A 21,905-nucleotide genomic window follows, 5' to 3' on the forward strand; every position below is an offset into this window, starting at 1 on the left:
CCAGGTTTGGCTATGGGCACCGGGTCAGGATGGATGTTTTTTTACAATAGGAAAGAAAAATGCCAAGTGTAAGTGTTTTTGAAGAAGATGAGAGGTGGCCACCCTTAGGCCAACACAGCCAGACCTTTCTGTCCTGGCACCTTTCATCTAGGGAATCTCCTTGGACATAGGGCATTTTGGAGGTGGAACATCAATTTTGGTCGTGGGTGCCTGGACAGAAAGAAGAGTTCTTTTCATTAGGAAGGAAAGCACAGAGCCCCACGGTTTCAGAGGCAGAAGAGTGCCTGCCCTCAGGAAGCAAAGGCCAGCCAGACTTGTCAGTCCTGGCAGCTTTTGTCTGGGAGCTATCCTTGGATATTGGGAATTCTGGAGGCAGATTCTCAATTTTGGCCATGAGCACCTGGTCGAGATGGATGTTATTTTCCCCTAAGCAAGAAAAGGGTTTCAAAGGCAGATGAGAGGTGGCCCCTGGGTGGCCAAGGCAGGCAGACCTGTCTCTTCTGGCAGATTTTATCTGAGAACAATCTGTGCATATACGGAAATTTGGAGGAGGAATTCAAATTTTGGCCATGCTCCCCTGGAGGAGAAGGACAGTTCTCTCCCATAGGAAGGAAAGCCAAGAGTCCCAGTGCTTCAGGGGCTGATGAGAAGCAGCCCTCGACATGGCTTCCTGGTTCCACAAAGCCCTGATGTGTCACCATGGCCCCTCGGCTCCATGCACCCTCGCTGTGTCACAGGGGCTCCTCTGTGACACTATGGGCTGCACAAGGTCACCATGGACCCATGGTTCCTTGGGGCCCCCAAGTTTCACAATGGTCTCCTTGATTCCATGAGGCACCACAGTGTCACCATGGCCCCTTATTTCCACGAGGTTCCGCAGTGTCACTGTGGTGTCCTTGGACCTGCATTGTCACAACTGACCCTTGGTTCCATGAGGTTCCATACTGTCACCGTGGTCGCTGTCAGAGACTGCATGAGAAAGATGTCCCAAGACACCTTGGGATGCTTGGAATGCCCGTGTGGGGCCAGGGCCGGGTCAGGTTTGTGGTGGAACAGAGCCCCGCCCCCAGCCCTGGTCTGGCAGAGCTGTCAATCACACAGCAGGGGCTGTGCTAACCCAGCTCTGATTAGCCCAGATGTTAATCAATCAATCACACACTAGCAGCTGGTGCCTACCCTGGCTCTGATTGGACAAGCAACTGGCATTCCCACCCCAGGGAATGTAGTCCTATTTTAAAGGGTGTCTTTCATTGCTGTTCCTATTACACAAGAGGTGATTGCAGCATTCAGTGACTGATATTGATGCAGGGATTCTCCTAAGGAGGTCTGGCCTGCTCAGAGAAGCGGTGCCTTGAGCTCTGAGCCAGTGTGGACAACCTTGCTCCACTTTCCCCAAGACCATTGTGTCTCTCCTCACTCACCTGGAACCTGCTTTGCTTGGAGAAGTGGCTGCACACAGCCAAAGAGGGATTTGCCTTCTTTGATTTTTGAAGCAATCTAAAACTCCTGAGTTTCCCCATTGCAAACAGACATCCTCCTCAAGCGTGTGCCAAGCCCAAGCTGCCACCAGGAGCACTCCAGACCTGCCCTGGGCCAGCTGTGTGGGTGGATCATCATCCCAACATGCAGTGGTGCCATTGCAAGGGACTGTTGCCTTGGACACTGCAATGACCCAATGGGTTTGGGTCCCATGGCAACCCCCATCAGTTCAGGTTTCCTTGGAAACCAGCCCAAGGAGCCATTTCTGAAGCCAGGTTCCATGGCCATTTGCCTGCAGAGCTGTTGCTGTCCTCAGCGGCCATGGCAACCCTGGGACAAAGCGGTGCCAGGGCTGTTCCAGGTACAATTCCAGTGACAATTGTACCTGGAATTGGTGCCACCAGGTGACATGGCAACGGCCACGGAGACCCGGTCCTTGGTTTGGTGCCATGGCAACCAATGCCCGGCCCCGTTGTGATGGTTGGTGGCCATGGAAAGCTGCCCTGGGCCCTTGCTCAGGGCTGGCTGGTGTCAGTGCCCAGAGCCAGAGGGGATCCCTTGCTGGGGGCTGTGCCATGGCCACCTGCCCTGTGCCGCGCTGGCCGCTCAGGCACCAGGAACCAGCAGCCACCGGCACTGCCAGGGCCAAAGGCCAGGTCAGCCAGACAGAAAGGGGCGGGGCTGGGCACTGTTTCCATGGCAACCGGCAGTGGGGGGACACCTGGGTCACCTGGCCTGGCAGTTGCCATGGAAACCCCTGGCAGGGACTGAGGGCACAGCCCCTGGCACTGAGACACTGCTGGGCCGGGTGCTGAGCACAGGGCTGGGCACGCAGAGATGGTTTTGTTCTTGCTGAGCTGCAGCACAGCCAAGGCCTGTCCTGCCCCTCGTCAGCCACGCTGGGGAGGGGCTGGGGCTGCGGGGGAGCTGGGCAGGGGGCACAGCCAGGACAGGGGACCCCAACTGAGCCCGGGCATAGCCCAGACCAGAGCACATCATGCTCAGGGTGTGAAGGGGGGAAAAGGGAGGAAGGGGGGAATTTTGGAGAGAGGGCTTTTGCCTTCCCAGGGAACACTTAGGCAAGAAGGGGCCCTGTTTCACCAGTGGGCAGGGTCATGACCAAAGACACAGACACCAACTTAAGGAATTGTGTCATTTATATCATGCACAGCTGCAGAGATTTACAAAAGGATAAGCTCAGCAAAGCACATCATCATTAGCAAAGAATTACAAAAGAAGCTCAGCAATCCGTCATAAACCGTCATTACATTTTCATGACCAATTCCTTGGTGAAAGACTAGAGGTGTTTGTGGAGACAAAGATTCTGGCTGACTATCAAGGTACACCTTACAGACATCAGTAGTACTTTAGTGACAATGTTCTTCATTCTTTTTTTTCAATCTCATTTGAGTTAGGAACAAGAATTCTGTTGTCCATGGAGCTGGCACCTTTTTAATTCCAGAATAATGCCCCCAGGCCCTTTGCTGTTCAGCTTTACCATGCTGTCTGTGGCTTACAAGGCTTGGGGGGCCCTTTCCCCTCTGGCTGGAAGGGGCCGGGTCCCAGTCCCTGAGGGGCACCCAGGCTCCTGGATGGAATTCCTGTGCAAGTCCCTCAGTGTCACAGCAGCCTTCCCATGGAGCCCCATGGATCAGAGCATGTTCCACAGGGGCCCTTGGGGCAAACAGGGAGATCTGGTCTGGCAGGATGTGTAGAACAATCTCCTGGCAGATCTACTTGTTCTCACACAGAATCCTTGGCTGCAGGGACACATTCCCATTGTTCCTGCCCAGGGTTCAGGACTCAGAGTTGTCTTTCCCAGGAGCTGCTCCTTCAGCTGCCTTGGGAGGGCCTTTTGGCCTCCAGACCCACACTCTGGCTCCATTATTAGGGCTGCTGCATCCAAACCCTTTATCTCCACAAACGGTGGTGACTGGAGGTGGATCTCCTGTTTTCACAATCGTTCTTAAAATTGCAAAATCAATAATTGTGCTACCCTGTCATGGGGTTGAACAATCCAATCTTGTTTGTTATTGTTTACAGAATTACTGTAATTTCTCCTTGATATTCTGCATCATTTCATCCTGCCATGACAGGAACACTTTGCAAGGCCAAGCTCCAAGGGAGCAGTTACCAAATCAAAGTGTCCTGGAGGAATCTGAACTCCTGTTTCAGTACTGATAGCTCTCATTTGCTTTGAATTCATCCTAATGAATTCCAATGCATGAAGGCCCAGCCCTGCAGCCTCTGGGCTGGCCCTGCCAGGGGCCATCCCAGCCACAACAATTTCCCAGGCAGCCCAAGTCTCACTGCCCATGGTTGGATTTGCAAACTGGGGGCAGCCATGCACAGCCAGGGGCTTCCATTTCCCCAGTGGGCCATTGTGAAGGGCATGGAGCACATCTGGGAGATGGGTTCTCCATGGGCAAAGGTTCCCATCTCCTCATTTTTCCAACTGCTCTTTTAACAACCCCTTCACCCGTGCAACCAATCCTGCAGCTTGTGCATAATCTTGTACGTGAAAAACCCTGCAGGCAAAATCACTGTATTTTTCACAGGAACAGACAAAGCATTCTGCATCACAGTATCAGCAAACCCTGCAAAAATAGCCAATTTCCTCCCTTTCTCCCTTTTTCATTGTATACAATCTCAAAAAGTTGACCACTGATATTAGGGTCCTGGCCAATCCTGTTCTGTAGGGTATTTAGTGTTACATCCCTGAGCAGGCAAAGCTACCAAATTAGTATTGTCAGCACTATTTCACATTATTATATAATTTTATACATAGATAGTGATATAGAAATATAGATAGATACAGACATAAATAAATATATATAAATAGATATATTGAGGTCTTATTATACTATAAATACATATATAATTGTTATGTATATAGATATTTCACTTGCACAAATGCATTTGAGCTCAGGATTAAAACCTTGTTCTCTTGCTCCATGTGGAAGCATTCCAATCATAATTGTTTCTTCTGAAGGTGCTGTTCCCAATGTACTCTCAACAAATTCATCTTTGTCTGCCCAAACCCACAAGGTCTTTTCCTTTTCCATTTGCAATTTTTGGATGCATTTGAAGCCATCCAGGGGTGCAGCTTCTTTTACCCGACTGCCCCACTGCTCACACAGGGATCCAACCTCAGCCCACTCCAGAGCCAGGGAACTCCAGGGAAGGGCTTCCCAGCTGGGAATTTCTGATGGCACTGATTCCTCACACTGACACTGAACAAGTGACAATTTGTTGGGATCTGGCCAGACTGTGCCAGTTTTGTTTTACCAGTGGGCAGGGTCAGCACCAAAGACACAGACTCCAACTGAAGGAATCAGTGTCATTTCCTGCAGTTCAGAGCAGCAAAAAATCACAAAAGGAGCAGCTCAGCAATGCACCCAACCATCCCCACCAAAGATTGCCTGCAGTGATTAAGAAAGATCCAGCAGCATTTACCCTCAGCCTTTACCATCGCCCAGACCCACACAGCAGCTGGGGAAGCTGTCACAGCCAAGGGCTGCAGAGCCACTCCTGGGCACTGGGAATTCCTGCAGGTGCCTCCAGCCACAGGTGAGGCTCCAACCCCGCTGGGAGAGGGCCCAGCTCTGACAGTGCTGAATGAACAAACTGACCGCACTGCTAGGGTGGCAACATCTGCTTTCACCCTCCTCTTGGGTCCCTCCCAAAGCCTGGCCAGGGCTCAAGGAGGAACCAAGGGAGCTGACTTTGATCCTTCAGCCCCAAACAAGGCCAGATGTCAGATTTCATGGCCTTGTCTGGCTTCTAAATACACAAAGGTCAATACATGTTTCACTAATGAGTGGCTACATCTATCTCAGTGCTAAAAACCATGCACATTTCATTAGGGAGCAGATACAAAAATAACCTTTGCTTGGAAGGTTCATCCAGAGGCCACCTTTGGCTCAGGGCCTGCTGTCCAGGCCTCACTCAGGGCTGGTGTCCAGGCCTTGGCACTTCAGGGACGCGGTTTACTGCTGGGCTTGGCACTGCTGGGTGAGCGGCTGCACTGGGTGAGCTCAGAGGGCTTTTCCAACAGAGAGGATTCCGTGATTCCATGATTATATCCACTGCATTCAGCTGGGGCTATTTTAGCAGCATTCCTTTGCTCCAAAAGTTCCCTCTTGCCCAGCTCCTGTGGCCTGAGGCTTCAGCTCCTTCAGCTCCTGGTGCTGAGCTGCTCATGCTGAATGAGACGGCTCGGAGAGAAGAACACAGTCCATGCAATTCCTTCTGGGACACGGAGAGGGGAGGCTGTGCAAACAGGAGCATTGTTTGCTGTGGCCTCCTCTCTGCCCTTCACGCCTTTCAGCACTTTGAACCAGCCAAGAGCTTTCTCCAAGAGTGGAATGGAGCAGCTGTTCCTGCTCCCAGGCCAGGCTCTCTCCAGTCTCTGCCCTTGCCTGGTTCTGTCCCTCTTGCTGTGCCCTCTCGCTGGCTCGCTGGCTGCTGCCCAGGACTGTGGCACTGGCACAGATCCAGTGCTCCAGAGCCTCCTTTCTGTGCCCTTGCAGCTGCCTGGGCACAGCAGCCTTTTCCATCTGGAAGCTCCCCATGGACAGGGAGTGCCCAGCTCCATTCCTTGCACAGCCTCCAGGAGCCCAGGGCTGCCATCTCCAGTCCCTGCTGGCACTGGGGGCTCCCAGGTGCCTCAGGCTGCTGTGACACTGCTGCACACGGGAGGGAAAAGGGGCAGGGGCTGTGCTCAAAGTCAGCTCTATGTGCTGCTGCTGCTGCTGCTGCTGCTGTGGGGTCATTTGTGCAGCCCTGGCCCAGAGTCAGGGATCAGATCCTGCCAGTCTCTTCCAGCCCTGGCTGCTCAGAGTTTGGGCCTTGGAGCCTCAGGTGGCCAAAGGCAGCTGCTGCTGGTCCCTCTGTGTGCCCGAGTTCAGCAGTGCTGCTCCATCAGTCTGTGCCCAGCAACGGGGAAAAGCCTCAGCCCTGCAGGGCCAGGAGCTGCCGGGCTGTGCCTGAGCAGCTCAGCCAGCAGGAAGGGAGCTGCTCCACACGGGAACCAGGAGCAAAGGACATTTCTTCTGCAGGACATGTTTTCTATTTAGAGGGAAAAAAAGGAAAAAGGAAAAAAATAGATGAATTGTAAAAGATAAGAATAAAATCCAAGTGTTAGTTGAAAAACATAACACAATGTTAGTGAAAAAACCAAACATAAATGCAAAGATACATTCTTTGCATTAAGAGGTAAATGATCTTTTTCAAAAGAGAACTCAGATCTTTACATTGTAAATGTGCTGATGGCATGGATCCATCTTACTGACCTCAGCAGCCTCTTAAAAGATTTTGGGCTTTGTTCCCAACACTGGTATTTGAAATTGTGGTCAAAGCAAGAGGAAATTGCTTTGTGCCCTTCCAGCTCCAAGCAGGACTGGGAATGGAAACTCTGTCAAAGCCCAAATCCTTTAGAAGATGACGTTCGTTCTCACCCTGTGAGTGAGCTGCACATTCCCTTTGAAACTGTCAGGGATTTCTTAGAGACACAAAGTCCCACTGACAACTTTTTGCTCTGGTTTGGCAGTGCAGAAGGGTAATTCTCCATCCACCAGCTCCAGACTGCACTGCCTCAGGAGCACGGCCCACTCGCCAGCTTTGGTGCACTTGTGGCACTGCTAGAGCAGGAACAAAGTGCAATTGCACAATTCCAGACAATCAAGAAGGAAGAATGGGACAGACAAAACACCCTGTGCAGATCCAGGCGTTCAGCTGGGACTGTGGAGAGTTTGGGTCCTTGCCAATTGGATGTGTGTCCCCAGCTGCAATCTCTGGGCCTGCAGCAGAGTCTCACTCACATGCTACAGCAGAAAGCTCAGGCGCTGTGCTCGCAATGGGCTCGTCTGATGCAGAGCTGTCAGAGCAATGTGAGGGCAGAGCCAGCCCAGCTGGGCCCAGGGCTGAGCCCAGCAGAGCCCTGGCAGAGCCCAGAGCAGCCTCAGCACCCGCGGAGCCCGGCTGCAAGGAGAGAAAGCAGAAACTGCCCATCAGCTGAGGGCTCCTGTGCCCTTGTGCCAAGGCCTGCGGTGCCCAGGCCATGCTGGCTGTGCCCAGAGCTGTGCCCAGAGCTGCCCATCCCTGCTGCCTTTGGCACAGAGCAGGAGGGCAGCACATGTGCCCAGCCTGCAGCCAGCCACGGCACATCCAGCCCTCAGCAGCTGCCCAGAGCAGGATGCTCCTGTGCTTGCTGCCAGCTCCCAAAAGCTCTGATCCCACCCTGCCAAGCACACAGGGACCCACCTCATGCCAGCCACGGCTGGAAGAAAAGCTGCTCCCAAACCATGGCCTCAGCCTTCTCCAAGGGCACGGCCCAGCCACACCACAGCTGCTCCCAAGCACTTCCCCATCCACACTGGACCACCTCGAATGCTTCCTCTGGAATAACAAACAACACATTATTGAAAAGAGTTTAGAGACAAAAAGGGAAAACAAGAAAAACGGTAAAAACTCTTATCTCTGTCAGGGCCTTGAGGAAGGCCCAACCCCTACATGGTTGGGAAAAACCCAGCCATGGCTTTGGGAAACCCACACTTTCTTTCTTCCCCCCTGCACTGCCCCCCAAAATCACGGTGATCCCAAAGCAAACAAGGGCAGTGGAGCAGCCCAGCCCTTCCTTGCCTGCACAGCAAAGCAGCTGTGCACAGGTTCTGGAGCCCCACCTCTGCTCCCACCATGGGGCTTTGTTTGTGTTGGGCCGGCTGCCCCAGCCCCAGCCCCAGCCCGGGGCACAGTGGGTGCTGGGGGCTGTTGGCAGGGCCAGGAGCCCACTCCCATTTCGTACCCACCCCAGCCCATCCTCCCAGCCCTGCCAAAAGCAGCTGGGCAGCCGACTGAAGGATCAGCTGCATCCCCCTCAACAAAGGGGGAACCTATGGTTCCCAGCCAGGCTGAGCAATGCCCAAATCTGGGAGCATCCCCCTGCGTGTGGACTCATCTGCAAATTCCCCGTGGAGCCTGGCTTGGAGAAGGTGCCAGAAGCCAAGTCCATAATCTTCAGTTGGCCAGTGGCCAGGTCCAGGAAGAGGTTGCCATCCTTGATGTCATCCTCACTGTCCCTGGCAGCAGCAGCCCCACCCGGCACAGCTTCTCCAGGGGCTGCTTCTCCTTCCCTGGGGGCAGACCAGGCTCTCAGGGCTCTGCCCAGGGCCCCAGCTGTCAGAGAACCAGGACAAGCAAAAGCAGCTCAGATGGTGGCCACAAGTGACGGGCAGAGCAGCTCAGCTCCAGCACAAGGGCTGCGTGTTCCCATCTGATGAGCTCTGGGCAGTGACAGAGGCAGCACAAAAAAGTCTGCGTTCCTCTGCTTCTCATTGCCAAGGCATGTGTGCACCTGTAAATTACCAGGGTCCTGCATCACAGTGTGCCTGTGGCTCTCTTCCTTCTTCTAGGGCAGATGAATATCCTGCATCCAAGGATGAGAGAGCAGCTCTTCTAATGAGGGCTTTTCCAAGTCCAGCATGGATAAACACCACCTGATCGGATCTTGGCACTCTGGGCAGAGAAACCAGAAACCACTGGGCAGTTGGAGAAGGCTCCTGTTGGCTTTGCCCCATTATTCCTATGCCCAGGCCATGCTGGATGTGCTCAGAGCTGGGCCTAAACTCTCCCATCAATTCCCTGTTTTGGAGGAGAGCAGGAGAGCAGGACACGTGCCACCTGTCAGCAGCTGCCACAGTGGGATGCCCACGAGCCTGCTGCTGTCTCCCAGCACTGGGATTCCCACCGTGCCCAGAGATGAGGATCCACCTTGAGAGAGCCCTTGTGGCAGCAAGAGCTGATGGTCCCAGCTGATGTTCTGGCCCCTGCTGAAAGGGTGCTCCCCGCAGACCATCTGGTGCAGCAGGATGCCCAGGGACCAGATGGTAGCTGGCTTGCCATAGTACCAGCCAAAGTGGGTCCATTCCGGGGGGCTGTATGACCATGTTCCTATGGAATACAGATGGAGTTCATCATGGGGATGCTGCTGCTCCCAGAGTCTGGCCCCAGCATCCCTGGGCGTGCGGGGGCTGCCCCAGTGGCACACAAGGTGACCACTGCCCTCTCACCAGCACCTGGGACTTGTGTACAGGCTTGGGGTTGGAAAAGAAGCCACTGGTGCTGGAAGAGGGCAGTGAAAGCCCTGGTAAGATCCAACCATGACAAGGAAGAACACACTCAGTGCTGGGGAAAACCATGCCTTCATCCTCCCTGCCTGCATTTGCCCAAGAAACACTATGAACCCAAAGCAAACCAGGTTAGTGGAACAGTCCAAGCCCTTTCTCACCTGCACACCAAACCGGCTGGGGCACAGGTTCCAGTCCCCCCCTCTCTGCTACCCCCACCCATGGGTGTTTTTGTTGGGCTGGCTGCCCCAGCCCCAGGCCCAGCTCTGGGCAGAGTGGTGGGAAAAGGCTGCCACCACAGCTGGAAGCTGGCTCCCCACTCAGCCCTGCTCAAAAGGAATTTAGCTGAAATCTCAGTGCCATGAAAGGCAGCAAAAGGGAGAATCCCTGCTGCCACACCCAGCTTGGGCTGTGAGAGCTCAGTGCCATGACATGCCGGGACCAAGAGCACAGCCCTGTGTAGGCTCACCTGCAAAGTGAGTGTAGACTGTGTCCTGCAGGTAGGTGCCACAGCAAAAGTCAATCAGTTTGGCCTGCCTGGTGTCCAGGTCAACCAGGATGTTCTCTGGCTTGATGTCCCTGTGCAGGACCCCGCAGCTGGTGCAGTGCCGCACGGCCTCCAGCACCTGGAGGAACAGCTCCCGCGCCTCCTCCTCGGGCAGGAACCCCCGTGCCCGAATGAAACGCTGCAGGTCCTGAGAGCGCTCCGGGTGTTCCAGCACCATAACGATGCCGTTGGGGAGCTCAAGCCACTCCAGCAGCTGGACCACACCGGGGAAGCCAGTGGACACCTTGGCCAGCAGCACGACATCCAGGGGTGCACTGGTGCGGGAGGAGCACGATGCCATCAGTAGGGCTGATGCCATGCCGGGGCTCGGGGAGCCCTCAGCCAGCCCGGGATGCTCTGCGCCCTGCGCTGGCCCCACGCCCGCTCTCCCTCGGGGCGTCCTGGCGGCTCCCACCGTTCCAGGCCTCGGCTCATCCCCGCCCGGCACGGCCTGGCTTCTGCCGCTGGCCCCGCTCACTCACCAGATCGCCCCAGTGCCGGACGCGCTTCCGTGGCACCCTTTTGATGGCACCTGCGAGCCAAGGGCAGCAGCGGGCTCAGCTCACCGCCCACCCTGCCCAGCCCCATCCTCCGCCCTCCTCCTCCTCCTCCCTGTCCGTCCCCTACTCCTGTGCCTGCCGCCGGCCCCTCCGCCATCTGAGAGCCACGTGGCCGCAAAGACGCTGCTGAAGCCGCCGCGCCCCAGCAGCGATCCCAGCCTGTCCTGCTCCTTCAGGCCCTGCTGCGCCTTCCCTGCCCACGGGACACGGCTGACAGCGCTCGGCCCGGGGCCAGCAATGGCCCCCGAGCGCCCCTCATCCGCCCCGGGCCGGCCATGCCCAGGCGTTCGCTCTTCGGAACGCGGCACGGGAGGCTCGGGGCCGGCGGCCGCGCTGCTGAGCGGCGGAGCTCGGGCCGGGGAAGCCGCAGCAGAGGCGGCAGGAGCGGCCACGCTGCGTGTGTCCTCTGCCGGCCCCAGGAGGAGCCGGGGCGGGGCCGGGGCCGGGCTTAGGCCAGGGGGAACCAAAGGGAGGAGATGGCGCCCCTGCCCCATGCACTGATGCCCGCCCAGCAGCGCCACCGCCAGCACGGCCAGAGCCGGCCAGAGGCGAGACCGCGGAGGGACACCCGGGGCCGGGCACGGGGCAGCCCCGCACGGGGCAGCCCCGCCCGGGGTGGGGGACGGGCCAGGGGCATGGCCCGGCTGGGCATGGGGAGAGACAGAGAGACTGGGAGAGGAGGGGACACTGGGAAAGGGAGAGCGGGAGAGGGTGCGGGACTGCGGGAGAGGGAGAGGAGAAGTGAGAGGGAGTTGACAAAGGCGCTTCTTTCGCTGTTTTTGCTGCTTTTGCTGCTGCACAGCTGAAGCTCTGGGGTCGTTTTGTCCCCGTGTCCGTTTGTCCGTTGCCCACTCGCTCCCGCGCCGAGCCCTGCGCTCCTCAGGGGCAGCCCCTGAGCCTGTCCAAACACGGGAACTTTGCCAAGTTCAGCCAAGACCCAGAGCATGCACTCTGGGCAGTGGCACAGGAATCCCCTCAGTTGATGCTGTGCATTGTCCCTGCTGAGAGTCAAACACTATTGGAGCGCATTCCCTGAATGCAGAATTTATACCTGACCCAAGCACTGCATTTACCTGGACAGCATTGCTTTCCAAAAGAAAAACCAAAAAAACAACGGGAAGGCAAACTGTGTATAGCTCATGGTATTTTACAGTGTCTAAAACATGCCAAGTCATGGATCTTAGAGCTGAGATCCATTTAGAATTATTGGGATGGAGAAGCAGTGCAAAGAGGAGCATAAAAATAAATAGAGTAATAAATAGAGTAAAAGCACTTGGTTTGTTTCTTTCTCTTTTCATTTCATTTCCTAAAAACTGTTGCAGTTCTTCCAGTATCTTCTCCACAGTCCTGTTTGCTCTTTCCAAGAACCTTTCCTGGAGAACGAGGTGCAGCTTCTGTCACAAGATGTGCCACCAACTGCAGATTCTCTTGGCTTTCCGCACCGTGTGTGCAGCATGACTCTTGCAGCAAAGCAGGACAAATGTTTGAAGAACTTTACAACTTGTTCTTTCCGTTCCTTGTGGGCTGGGCAGTTGTGCCATTGGTGAGGTTTTCATTGTTTCTATTCGACCCTAAGAAAACATGATGGGCTACCAGGAATTGTTGGAGAATGCAAGCCTGACTGAATGCAGAGAAAGAATCTCCAGAGCCTGCAGCCAGAAATGGAGAGATGTGGGATAATAATTCCAACATCCACATGGACATCTGGAAATTGATGTAGAACATGAAAATGGGTTGACAGAGGGAGTTTGTTTCTGTGTTTAGCTCAGATGCTTCTGCATCTCATGCATTGATATAAATCTAGAGTTACAGTCAGTTCATAAAAGGCACCAGAACACGTTGGACCTCTCAGGAGATGACTGAAAGAATGTGAAAAGGAGAAATGCAGGGAATGACTTAGTGAGCTTTGCCTGTCCAAAGGATCATTTTTCCTAATAATTTCCAATCAATTCCCTCTGCTTTTGTCCTTCCAAACAAGGTCATTTTCATCCCAGATTCCCCATAGAGTGAGAGACCTGAGCTTGTGGAAGTGCCTGAAAGATGCCCTGTTCGTCTGCAGGGACACTGAGGCTGAAGCAGGAGCCTGAGCCCTCTCTGGGGAAGCCTCCTCCGAGCTGGAATTTGTGCCGTGCTGGGAAAGGAGGAGGAGGGGGAGAGCGCTGGCGCTGTGTGGCAGGAGCAGGACGTTTGGGCCGCAGGACATTCTGTCTGCGCCGCTGCCCCTCAATGGGCGGCCGTGCCCGGGGCTCTGGGCCTGGCCCCGCGTGCGCTGAGCTCCCGACACTGCAGGAGTTCCCCGGGCTGGGCTCAGCTTCCCGCTGGGCCTGGGCAGCAGGCTGGGCTCCAGCTGGGATCAGCAGCAGCTGGAAATACCTCTGTGCATCTCCATTTGCTGCTGCTGCTTGGGAGAAACAAGGAGGCGAGTCAAGAGGTTCTGTGTTCTCTTTATCCTGGTGGATTTTTTCATTTGATTAAATGCTCCAGAGGCATTTTCTGTGATGTCCTCTGTCAGTTGATTCTATTTCAGCCGCAGCAACAGGGCTGTGTTTGAGCACTGCACATGTGGCCTGTGTGCCTGCTTTAATTCTCCTTGACTCTGTGCTCAGGGATTTGTGAGCATTTCAAGATCTCCTAATCCTGATGCCTGTGACCAAAAGCCTGAGTTCACCTATTGCCGGCCACGGGCTATGTACAAATCACCAACAGGATGGGACTGCTGAGGAACATGTCTCGAGCTGTTTATTTTCCAGAATCAGTCTCATTACATGATTATGACAATGGGAAGGTGGCAGCAGCTTGTGTCCTCGGCAGCAGACGAAGAACTCAGTATAACAACTTTGAAAGTTTTTTTACCAATCTCACAAATCAAAAGCGTATTAATGGTAATTTTATCCAACCACTATAAGCACATGTACCTTTGGTTCAAATAATGAGTGCTTATTTTGAATACAATACCTGCTTGTGAGTCTTGAAACACAATGCACAGAGCTCAAGCTTAGAACTTCCTAATATCTCAATAGATATATTTTTCTGTTGCTTAGGATGTTATTCTACCAAGCCTTAATACAAAAAGCATTGTTCTATTTGTCCTTACTTTTTACTTCTTATATAAATTTTCTGCTGACAAATCTTATGGCTTCCGCTTAGCTCTAATCACAGTTCTGCTGTCTCTGAGGCCTGCCTTTTGTAGCTTTCCCAAAACCTTCTGATTTGAAGGATTCCCACATTCACCATAACAAAAGCAATCTGGGTTGTGCTGATCAAAAAAGGCAATTGCAGTTTTACAGATAAATTTCAAGTGGCAAGCAGAAGAGTGGCAAGAGCAGCCATGATCTCCAATTCCCAAGGCAAAGGCAGCAGCAGCCTCCTGCTGTCACCTCAGGGTGAGTAAAACAGTGCTGAAAACAGCGCTGGAACCCGATCCGTTCTTCCTCTGAGGGCTGGCTCAGGGCAGAACAGGCGAGCCCTGAGCAGTCAGGGCTGTGTGTGGGTGCTGGTTGCTCTGCTCCAGAATTGAGCTGGAAAAAGCCCTTTGGGAGCCGAGGCAGGAGCAGGCGGGAAGGGGCCGGCGCTGCTGCTGCTGCCAGAGCCGGGCGGGACTCGGGGACAGGGAACGGACACGGGGGGACAGCAAAGGCCTGGCGGCTGCAGGGATGGTGGCGCTCAGGCCAGCGCCAGCACAGAGCTTCAGCCCGCCATTGACCCTGAGGGAAACGCTGGGGAAAGGCTGCATTTCAGCCTTTCTTTACTCGTGGCTGTGAAGGGACCAAAATAAAAGGAGAACAAGCAGGGCCTGACCCCTTATCCTTTGGGAGGAGCCCCAGGACTGGGGCTGTGAGGGTCTATGAGGGGCCATGAGGGGCTGTGAGGGGCTGTGAGGGGCCATGAGGGGCTGTGAGGGGCCATGATGGAACTGTGAGGGGTCCTGAGGGGACAGGAGTAGTTTTGAGGGGCCATGAGGTTCTCTGAGGGGCCATGAAGGGCTGTTGGGGACCTTGAGGGGGATGTCTCTGAGGGGCTGTGGGAGGCCAGGCACATCACGGGACAAAGGTTACATTATGACACTGTGGAGACAAGGAGGCTGTTGTTGGCTGTACAAAAGCTCATGGAACCAAAAGTCCATCATGACATTCTGGGGCCTCATGGAACCATGGAGACTATTATGACACTTCAGGACCCACTGGAACCAAGGAGTTACTATGACACTGCAGGGCCTCGTTTAACCAAGGGCTCATTGTAACACAGCAGGGCCTCATGGAATCAAGGTGATCGTACTGGGTCTCCATGAGACCAGGGGGACATTCTGACTCTCTGGAACCAAGGAGACCACTGTGACATTACAGGGCTGCATGGAACTAAAAACTGATATGACAGCGAGGGGCCCAATGTAATCAAGAGGCCATTCTGTGTACTTCAGGGCTTCATGGAACCAAGGTGCCCTTGTGATACTGCAGGGCCTCATGGAATCCTGGAGACAGTTCTGGCACTTTGAGGCCTCGTTGAATCAAGGGGCTCTGCAGGGCTTGTGGAACAAAGGAGCTCTTTGTGACACTGCAGGGAACCATGGAAGCAAAGGGCCAGTGTACTACAGCCATGCCCTGAGGAACCAAGGGTCCGTTGTGGTCTTGGGGAGCCCAATAGAACCAAAGGGCCATTGTCAGACACTGCAAGGCCTCATGGAAGAAAGGGGTCATTGTGCCACTGCAGAGCCAAAAAGACCATTGTGGTATTGCTGGGCCTTGTGGAAAAAGAAGATCTCTTGTGATACTACGAGGCCTCATGGAACCAAGGGGCAGTTGTAATGCTGCAAGGCCCCAAGGATCCAAGAACATGGAAAAGTTCTGTTTGACTTGGCTTGACTGGTCCAGCTTACCTTGGCATATTGAGGGCTGCTTCTCTGCTGCCCCTGAAGCCCTGGAGTTCTGTGCTTTTCTTCCTGTGGGAAAGAACTCTCCTTTTCCTCCAGGGGTTCATGGCAGAAATTGGGATGCTATGTCCAAATTCAGTTATATCGAAGGATGATTCCTGTATGAAACCTGCCAGAACAGATAGTTCTGGGCGGCCTTGTCATCTTGGGGGCCACCTCTCATCTGCCTTCAAACACTGGGGGGTGTGCTTTTCTTTCCATGGAAAAATCATCTTTCAAGTGCAGGTGTCCATAGCCAAAATTGGGAATCTGCCTCTAAAATTCCTTATATCCAAGGATAGCTCCCAGGACTGTCCAAGTTCCCTTGGCTTCGTGAGGGCCAGCTCTCATCTGCCTGTGAGACACCTGGGCTCTGTACTTTCCTTCCTATGGAAAAGAACTGTCCTTGTCCAGATGACCATGGACAAAACTGGGATTTGGCCTCCAAAATTCCATTTAAAAAAGGATTGCTCCCAGACAAAAGCTGCCAAGACAAACTGGTCTGGCTGGCCTTGGCCTCCTTGGAGCTGCCTCTAATCAGCCTTTGAAACACTGGGGCTCTGGTCTTTCCTTCCTGTGGAGAAGAACTGTCATTCTGGTCCAGGTACCCATGGCTGAAATGTAATTCCACTTCCAAAACTCCCCAAATATCCAAGGATTGCTTTCAGACAAAAGCTGCAAGGACAGACAGGTCTGGCTGGCCTTGGCCTCTGGTGAGTGCCTCTGATCTACCTTCAAAGCCCTGGGGCTCTGTGGTTTCCTTCCTGTAGAAAAGAACCGTCCTTCCTGTCCAGACACCCATGGCCTCAGGCACATGAGCACTATACAGGGACAGAGAAGCTCTGTGCTCCGTGGAGTGGAGACTGAGGACAGCAGAGGAGAGCACTGAGAGGGATTGAAGGGTGGTTTCCATGACAGTGGATCCTTTTGACATAAAAGAAAAAGGCAGGAAAAAAAAATTAATAAAAATGGCAGCTGGAGAGGTCCAGACTGGACAGCAGGAGAATGAAATTTCCCTCCAGGGCAGAGCTCTGGTCCAAAACCAGAAGGAGTCTGGGTCAGCCCAAGGCTTTGTGTGGGCAGGCAGAGGCAGGCAGGAGGCAGAGCTGTCAGCAAAGGAAAAGGCCAGCAAGGTGAGGCAGCCGGGGGATGAGTTTTACAACATGGCTTATGTGGTCCAAGACCTATTCCACATTGCCAAATGATGGCTGTAGCCTTAGGAGATATTTAGTTGGCTAACACCCCTGTCAATCACTGTAACAAGGTGAATAGGAGAGATTCACATCAGACTCTGTCAGTAGTTTGGTTCCACTGAAGGACAGAAGTTTATTCAGTATTGTTTTCATTTTGAAAGTAAGAGCAGTGATACTGAAGTCTTCTGTAGCAGGGAACATGGTATACCATATGGAGCACGTGGACCACGATAAAAGATGTTAAATAAATAAATAAAATACATTAAATTTCAAAATACATTTACAAATAAATAAATAAAAACATTCTCAGCTGTTCCAGGAGAGTCTCAGCCTCATGATCTGGGAAGAAAACTTATCACCATGAGTCAGCAGAGTGGCTCTCCAAAAGGCTTTGCAGAATGGCTGGTATTACTGCCTAGTGGTACAGGGTTAATACTGGGGTGCAAGGAAGCAGCATTTTTGAATTTCACTAGACTTAATATGGAATGATAGGGGAAAAACCAAAGAAGGAAAAGGGACGAATCAAGGTGGTTTGGAGAGAAATATACATAGGAAAATGGAGGAATAATACAATAAGTGGTGTCAGTCCTGCTGACTGATGTTGACAAATGCTGATCAGTGTGCTTGTAAGGCCCTGCCTTGCACCTGGTGCCTGCACTGTTCCACAGTACCCTGTTTCCTCATTAGACTCTATGTGTATTTTCCGACTGCTCTGCAGAGCCAGTGGGATCTGGTGGAGTCAGATGAGAAACCTTTTTGCACACTTGTCTGTGTGTATGAATATCTCTGTATGAGGTAGCTGAAAAGGATAGTGTCCAAAGGCCAGAAAAGGGGTGATCCATATGGTGTTGATAAAGTTGATACCTTTATCAAGGTATACCATGATAACTTATCCTTTGGGGCTCAATAATCTAAAGATTTATAGAATGTCTTATGGATAGACCTTAGTTACCCTAAATGACCCCTTTTTTCCTCTAAAAATACAAATGACATCAGGTTAGTTATAATTTCACACATGAATTTCTAAAAAAGAAGAACCATAAGGCTGCAGGAAAAAGTCACTTCCCAGTTGTCCTCTTCAGTTATGTTTCAAGCTTCCAGAACAATAGTTGTATTGAAAAACACATGGATTCTAACTTGGCCCCTTCCTGGAGCGCTATGGTCATGAATGCCAATGCCTAAAATGATTCCTAATTATTTTTACCTTTGTATTAGATATTACACAAAAAGAAGGACACTCTTCTATTCAGAAAGGTCAGTTTCATTATAATGAAAACCACCTAAGGATAGTATACAGACTTATGATCCTATATTTTCAGAAAAAAGAGATGAGAATTTATGTTTTGGTGCTCTGTAGCCATCCATGTGGACAACATTCCAATATGCCAAGGTATGTGTTCAAAAGGCACAGGGGGACCTATTCCCAGAGCCTGCAGGGACAGAGGCGCGGGGCAGGGACACCGTAGCACAGCCTGGGCTGCACAGGGCACAGGCATGTGCAGCAGCTGCAAGACCGCCCTGCCAGAGCCAACCTGGGCAGCACTTTAGCCATGGCTGCTGGGCCTGGGCCTGAGGCAGGAGCAGGAGACAAGTGACCCTTGCAGGCCTGGGGCCTCATTGTCTCCTTGTCCCTGCTCAGCAGCCTGGCAGGGGCTGCCCCACGCTCCTGCCCTTGCCATTACACATGCCCACATGCCAGTGCCCATCCCGGGAAGAGCCCTGAGCAAGGAGGGAGGGACAGGATCTGCCTGGCCAGGGGCTGGGGCTCAGGCCTTGGCCCTTTGCATTCCTCAAACACATCCAGGTTTGCTCAGCACCACAGACACCTTTGCCTTGCTTGTCCCCAGCTGTCATCACTGCCTCCAGTGTTCTGCTCTAACTGCAACCTGGGGACACTTTCTGAGTTGTGCCCCTCAGTGGGACCCATTAAAACTTCAAGAAACTTCAGAGTTTCAATTTAGATTTGAGTTCACGAGAAGTTTTTTGAACACTCTCTCAGGGACTGAGTCGGATGTAAACAACACCAAATCCCTGAGAGGCTCATTAAAGTCCTTGTGCTGTGTCTGTGCTGCTGAGCTTTAAAGGAACAGCTCTTCCCAGGGCCATGTCCTCTCCCAGCCCAGCCGGGCTGAGGGCTCTGCCTGCAGGCACTGAGGGGACAGGAGCCAGGCAGAGACAGACTGAAGGCAATCAGGATTGGGAAGACATTGAGCTGAGACTTCACTTGGGGAAAGATCTTCACAGCCCTCTGTATGGTGAGTGTGTGGGTGCAGGGCAATGTCTCTTGTGCTCCTGGAGGGATCTCCTGAAGCCAGCACACCCCACAGCCTGGGGAATGTGTCAGGAGGACTCTCCCCATTTCTCTGTGGCACAGGAAGAGGAGGAGGAGGATGTGCTGCAGAGCGGGGCTGCCCTGGGCACGGTCAGAGGGACAGGGCAGGATGGCTCCTGCTGCCAGGGATGGCTGCAGGGGCTGAAGCTGGGGCTGCAGCCAGGGCTGCCCAGGGCTGTCCTGCAGAGCAGCTCCTGCAGCCCTCAGGGCTCTTGGCCAGCCCAGGGCATGTGCCACCTGCCAGGGGCAGCTCTCAGCCTGCCTGGCAGCTCCCCATGGACGCTGCAGGGGAGAAGTTGGAGGTGGAAGGAGCCACCCCCATCAGGGCAGATTCCTCCTGCTCTGGAGATGGTGCTGTATGGCCAGGGTTGCTCTCAGCATTCTCCTAAAGGGAAGGGAAAGGGGCTGTCATCTTTGGCTGTGTCACTGACACTCCTGCACTGTCACCCTGGGTATCAGCAGATGGGCCTCACATCTCCCTCAGAAAGTGCCTCCTCAGCCTCCTCTCCCTACAGACAGCAGCAGCAGCACCTTGGCTTGCAGCATCTCTTTTTGTCTGGCCTGCCCTTAAGGCCCTGCTGCCAGGGAGATGCCCCGGGCAGTGCCCTGTGCTGGGAGGGGTCTGCAGGGCAGAGCTGAGCCCCCAGGGCTGGGCTGGGCTCTGGCAGCACTGGCAGGGACAGGGCTGGGATAGAGAGAAACAGCTCCCAGTAGGCACAACTCCAGGCAGCAGAGAGCCACGCCAACCTTTGGTATCCCTCCCTGTCCAGCTGCATAGGGAAAGAGAGAAGGGGTTGGAAAAATTTATTTCTAAATTGTAATGTTCAAAAAGTCCAAGTTATTTTTCAATACATTTTTAAGTGCAGGCACCCTGAAACAACGAGTTGTAATATTCAAAGGACTCCTGTGTGGGGACGAGCACTGACTGCATTGGGGCACAGGGAGCCCTGTTTTCCTTGGATCTCCCAGGAGTTCAGTTTGAGAGCAGTGGTAAAGATGAGGCAGGAACTCAGCAGCACAAATTAAAAATAAAAGAAAATTTAGCAAAATTCCCTCAGAGGAAGAGAAGTGATTTTGGAGAGATTCCAAATAAAAATACATAGAATTGACTCAAAGCAATTGGTCACAGTTTGTCAATGTCTTGTTTCAAGAGTCCACCATGCCCAGAGTGAAGAAATGTCCAACAGCAGCTCCATCAGGCACTTCCTCCTGCTGGCATTGGCAGACACGCGGCAGCTGCAGCTCCTGCCCTTCTGCCTCTTGCTGGGCATCTCCCTGGCTGCCCTCCTGGGCAACAGCCTCATCATCAGCGCTGTAGCCTGTAGCCACCACCTGCACACGCCCATGTTCTTCTTCCTGCTCAACCTGGCCCTCACTGACGTGGGCTCCATCTGCACCACTGTCCCCAAAGCCATTCACAATTCCCTCTGGGACACCAGGGACATCTCATACTCAGGATGTGCTGCTCAGGTATTTTTCTTTGCCTTTTTCATTGCATCAGAATTTGCATTTCTCACCATCATGTGCTACGACCGCTACGTGTCCATCTGCAAACCCCTGCACTACGGGACCCTCCTGGGCAGCAAAGCTTGTGCCCACATGGCAGCAGCTGCCTGGGCCAGTGCCTTTCTCAATGCTGTGCTGCACACAGCCAATACATTTTCCCTGCCCCTGTGCCATGGCAATTCCCTGGGCCAGTTCTTCTGTGAAATCCCACAGATCATCAAGCTCTCCTGCTCACACTCCAGCTTAAGGGAAGTTGGGCTTCTTGTGGTCACTTTCTGTTTAGGTTTTGGTTGTTTTGTGTTCATGGTTTTCTCCTATGTGCAGATCTTCAGGGCTGTGCTGAGGATCCCCTCTGAGCAGGGACGGCACAAAGCCTTTTCCACCTGCCTCCCTCACCTGGCCGTGGTCTCCCTGTTCCTCAGCACTGACACATTTGCTCACCTGAAGCCCCCCTCCATCTCCTCCCCATCCCTGGATCTGGCAGTGTCCGTTCTGTACTCGGTGGTGCCTCCAGCCCTGAACCCCCTCATCTACAGCCTGAGGAACCAGCAGCTCAAGGAATCTCTCAGGAAAGCTGTGACTGGATGCTTTTCAGCCTTTTCATTGTCCCGTAAGCACCCTCACAGTGCTTTGCATTGGGAGCCACAAAGGAGCTGGAAACACACCCCTGCTTTGGCTCCTGCTGTCTCTCAGCATTGTCCCTCTGTTAAGGGGCTGCAAGTGGGTCAGATCCTGGGAAGGGACAGCAGGCCAGAGACCCAATTTAACCAAAGAGATATTCCAGACTGTATGGCCCCAGTTCTGGTATAAAAGCTAAGGAAGGAGGAAGAATAGGGGGCATTTCCTATTTACAGTGTTTGTCTCCTTGATAAACCACTCCAACTGCTGAAGTTCTGCTTCCTAGGAAGTGGCTGAACATCACTTGCTGACAGAAGAAGAGATTAAAATTATTGGGATTTTTCCTCATTGCTGGTGCCTGTAAAAACTTCCCCTTTTGCTATAGAAAACTGCCTTATCTCAGTCCACAATTTGTCTCCCATAACATTTTCTCTCCCCTGTGCAGCCAAGGAGGGGAGTGCTACAGCGGCTTGGTAGGCACATGGACTCCAGCAGAGGCAAACCATCAGAACAAGCCACAGAAGGCCTGCTTTCTTCTGTCAGCAACTCTCAGTGCATATCATGAGAGGCCAAGTCTGCCCTTAAGTATATTTTAATTTTTTTTCTGCTTCTGATTCTATACAATAAAAGAAATGCTC

At 53.1% G+C, this 21,905-nt stretch overlaps 2 protein-coding genes across 2 annotated transcripts; one reads left to right on the forward strand and one right to left on the reverse strand.

Annotated features, from left to right (window-relative positions):
* Positions 1-8,887: 8,887 nt before the first annotated feature.
* LOC131096404 (serine/threonine-protein kinase pim-1-like) lies at positions 8,888-13,439 on the reverse strand. Its single transcript, XM_058044743.1, has 6 exons — positions 13,413-13,439; positions 10,780-11,431; positions 10,615-10,684; positions 10,075-10,427; positions 9,250-9,429; positions 8,888-8,994 (listed from the first exon to the last, which is right to left on the reverse strand). Exons 1-6 carry the CDS (start codon positions 13,437-13,439, stop codon positions 8,888-8,890), a joined length of 1,389 nt encoding a protein of 462 aa, XP_057900726.1.
* A 7,261-nt stretch (positions 13,440-20,700) lies between these two features.
* LOC131096405 (olfactory receptor 14J1-like) lies at positions 20,701-21,459 on the forward strand (the record flags this gene model as incomplete). The annotated part of the gene is made up of 2 exons (XM_058044744.1): positions 20,701-21,162; positions 21,361-21,459. Coding segments are annotated over 2 exons (561 nt in total), but the record flags the coding sequence as incomplete, so codon positions are not given.
* Positions 21,460-21,905: the final 446 nt, after the last annotated feature.

The sequence above is a fragment of the Melospiza georgiana genome, unplaced genomic scaffold, assembly GCF_028018845.1.
Source record: "Melospiza georgiana isolate bMelGeo1 unplaced genomic scaffold, bMelGeo1.pri scaffold_29, whole genome shotgun sequence".
In the NCBI taxonomy this organism is placed as follows: domain Eukaryota; kingdom Metazoa; phylum Chordata; class Aves; order Passeriformes; family Passerellidae; genus Melospiza; species Melospiza georgiana.

Excerpts from the sequence above, each read along its gene's own strand:
- LOC131096404 (XM_058044743.1), bottom strand. The coding sequence starts at position 13,439 with ATGTTCCTCAGCAGTCCCATCCTGTTG. Across the intron at positions 11,432-13,412 it reads TCAGCAGTCCCATCCTGTTG|TCCCGCACCCTCTCCCGCTC; the intron begins GTGATTTGTACA and ends CCTCTCCCGCAG. Across the intron at positions 10,685-10,779 it reads GGCCGGCGGCAGGCACAGGA|GTGCCATCAAAAGGGTGCCA; the intron begins GTAGGGGACGGA and ends CTTGGCTCGCAG.